We start from the raw sequence: 3,259 nt of genomic DNA, 5'->3' as shown, positions 1-3,259 counted from the left end.
GTTGCTGTTTTAGTTGCTAAGTCATGTCTGACTCTTATACGACCCCATGGACTGTAGCCCACTAGGCTCCTCTGTCCAAGGGATTTCCCAGGCAAGAATACTGGAGTGGTTGCCATTTCCTTCTCCAGGGGATCTTCTCGACCCAAGGATTGAACCCCAGTCTCCTGCATTGAAAGGCGGATTCCAACATGCTTAGAACCAACATCCAAACTCCTCCTGGGGGCTAGCAGGCTCTGGCTACTGCTGACCTCATTCACCTCTTTCTCCTGGGTCTCCAGGCTCATTCTCACCTCGTGACCTTGTCCCTGAGAGTCCTCTCTGCCAGGATCCCTCCTCCCCCCAGGCATCCTATGGTTAGCTCCCAGCTCATTCAAGTCTCAACCCAAACAACACCCCCTCATAAAGTGTAATTGTCAAAAGGCATTACAAATCCCTGGCACTGAAACCACAGTGGAAAACTCAATGACATTTCCTCAAAAAAAATTAAATATCAAATTATCATCTGATCCAGCATTTCCACTTCTGGGAAAATACAAAAACAGAATTGAAAGCAAGGACTCAAAGAGATTATTTTGTACCCTCCTGTTCATAGCAGCATTATTCACAAGCGCCAAGAGGTGGGAGCAACCCAAGTGTCCAGTGATAAATGGATAAACAAAATATAGTGTATCCATACAATGGCATACTGGAGATGATGGTGGGGATGGTTACACAACAATGTGAATGTGCTTAATGCTGTTGAACCGGACACTTAAAAATAGTTAAAATGGTAAACCTCACGTTACGTCAACTTTACCACAATTAAAAAAAAGTCTGAAGCCTTTAAAAAAACCCCAAATACCCTGATGCTGAGAAAAGCTGCAACATGAGCAGCCCCCACCTCCACCCCGTTCAAGGGCACAGTGCTATGCAAGCATCATTTCTGTGAATTTCACTTTGAGTCATCAAAGGGGTGCTTCAGCAGCCCCCTTTCACAGATGAGGAAACTGAGGCTTGAGAGGGAAACCACTGGACTGTGACCACAGGGCTCAGGAGTTAAGGGCTGAATTCCTTAGCCCATCACCTCCTGACAAATTCATTTTTCTTGTTTATTCTCTCCCTCAACCCGGTAGAGTATCAGCAGCCCCCTCACCCCAGGAATTGTGTTTGCTCTATTCCCTGCTGTCATCCCAGGGCTGGCACTATGCCTGGGCACAGCAGGTGCTCAGTAAAACATCTGAACAACCTCAGCAGGAAGATGTGGATTATTTATTGTTACACCAAGTTATAGGAAAAAGAGGCATTGTGAGGTTAAGTAAGTCACCTCAAATCTCACAGCTGGGAAGTGGGAATGCTGGGATTCAAACCCGGTGTTTTGACACTTGAGTTTCAATTCAAACCCTGCGTACCCCAGCTCCTGCTCACTAAGCGGCAGAGCCTGCAAACTCATATTCACCACTAAACCCCCTGGCTGGCTCAGATGGTAAAGAATCCGCTTGCAATGCGGGAGGCCTGGATTCGATCCCTGGATTGGGAAGATCCCTTGGAGGAGGGTACGGCAACCCATTCCAGTATTCTTGCTTGGAGAATCCCCATGGACAGAGGAGCCTGGCGACCTGCAGTCCATGGGGGTAGCAAAAAAGAGTCGGACACTACTGAGCGACTAACACACAAACCCCCGCTGCTATCCTGAAGCCCATTTCATGAATGGGGAAACAGAGGCTCAGAGGGGACAGTGCTCACTTGCACGGGGAAATAGGTTAGGGGAAGGGGCGCCCAAAAGGGAGGAGGTTCGTGACTGGCTTGGCCACCGCTCCCATGACACGGACCCCGGCTGCCCCTCGCCCCGCCCGCCCAGGTCCTCACCTCGCAGCCACTTCTCGGCGCCGTCTTGCGTCTCCAGCAGCCGCTCCACCATCTGCTCGTGGCGCCCCAGCAGCCTCCGTTGCTGCGCCTCCGCGCGATTGGCGCCCAGCAGGCTCAGCAGCCCCTGGCTCACCTCCTCCATATCGCGGAAGGCCGCCATGACTACCTTAGAACAAATCCCGCGCAAATTTAACTGTCCCCTTAGCCCCGCCCCCATCCCGGAGAGACTCGTTTCCATTGGGTTGATCCCACGTCAGTCATCAGCGAATGAGGGCGGCTGCTTCGAGTCGGACAAGTGCGCCTGCGCCAGCTCTTCTGTCAGTCACTGGCGAAGGCCAGTCTGCGCAGGGTGGGCGTGTCTCTGCAGTCCTGCCTGATAGTCTTGCCTGATGCGCCTGTGCTGGCTGGAGAGCGGCTGCAAGAGGTTCAAACTTTCCTTCTTACCAAATTCAGTGCCTGCTGCTTCCAGGTTGGGGTTCTAGGGACTAAGCTGATAACTGCCTCACGTGGAACCGACGTTCTGTGGTGTGTGCATGGAATACTCACAATAATCATAAATAAGTAGTCTATAAGAGGCTGCATCGCAAAATGGAGTCTGCAACCAGATTTATTGGGTTTCAACCCCAGATTTGCCACTTACTGGCTGTTTTACTGGGCTTCCGTGGTGACTCAGTGGTAAAGAATCCTCCTGCTAAGGCAGGAGACCCAGGTACCACCCCTGGGTCGGGAAGATCCTGTGGAGGAGGAAATGGCAGCCTACTCCAGTATTCTTGACTGGGAAATCCCATGGACAGAGGATGCTGAGGGGACTACAGTCCAAAGGGTGGCAAAGAGTCGGACTTAGCGACTAAGCAACAGCAACAAGCTGTGTTACCCCAGGCAAATTGCTTCATCCCTCTGCTCTTCACGTTCCTCTTCAGCAAAATGAGGGTCATCATAGTGTCTGCTTTAAGAGTTGGTTTGAGAATAAATGATCCTATCTACAAAACAGTATTCTTTCCTGGAGAATCCCATGGACGGAGAAGCCTGGTGGGCTACAGTCCACGGGGTCGCAAAGAGTCGGACATGACTGAACGACTTCACCTTCACCTTCACAAAACAGAAATGGACTCACAGACATAGAAAACAGACTGGTGGTTGCCAAGGGGGAGGAGGAAGGGAAAGAGATGGACTGGGAGTTTGGGGTTAGCAGGGCTTCCGTGATGGTTCAGCAGGTGAAGAATCCACCTGCAATACAGGAGACTCAGGAGTGTGGATTAGATTCTTGGGTGGGGAAGATCCCCTGGAGAAAGAAACAGCAACCCACTCCAGTATTCTTGCCTAGAAAACCCCATGGACAGAGGAGCCTCATGGCTGCAGTCTAAAGGGTTGCAAAGAATCGGACACGACTGAAAATTAAGCACTCACTGACTCA

General features: G+C 51.0%; 1 protein-coding gene across 1 annotated transcript in view; it reads right to left on the bottom strand.

The window, feature by feature from the left end:
* The window catches only part of SPC24 (SPC24, NDC80 kinetochore complex component), a 6,142-nt gene extending 4,107 nt beyond the window's left edge, over positions 1-2,035 (bottom strand). Inside the window, exon 1 of the mRNA XM_010828332.1 lies at positions 1,846-2,035. Coding sequence (XP_010826634.1) covers positions 1,846-2,005 — 160 coding nt within the window. The 5' untranslated portion in view covers positions 2,006-2,035. The remainder of the gene's footprint in view (positions 1-1,845) is intronic.
* Between the last annotated feature and the right edge of the window lie 1,224 nt (positions 2,036-3,259).

Source organism: Bison bison, unplaced genomic scaffold (genome assembly GCF_000754665.1).
Source record: "Bison bison bison isolate TAMUID 2011002044 unplaced genomic scaffold, Bison_UMD1.0 scf7180017864492, whole genome shotgun sequence".
NCBI classification, from domain to species: Eukaryota; Metazoa; Chordata; class Mammalia; order Artiodactyla; family Bovidae; genus Bison; species Bison bison.
This window is presented reverse-complemented; position numbering and strand designations above follow the sequence as displayed.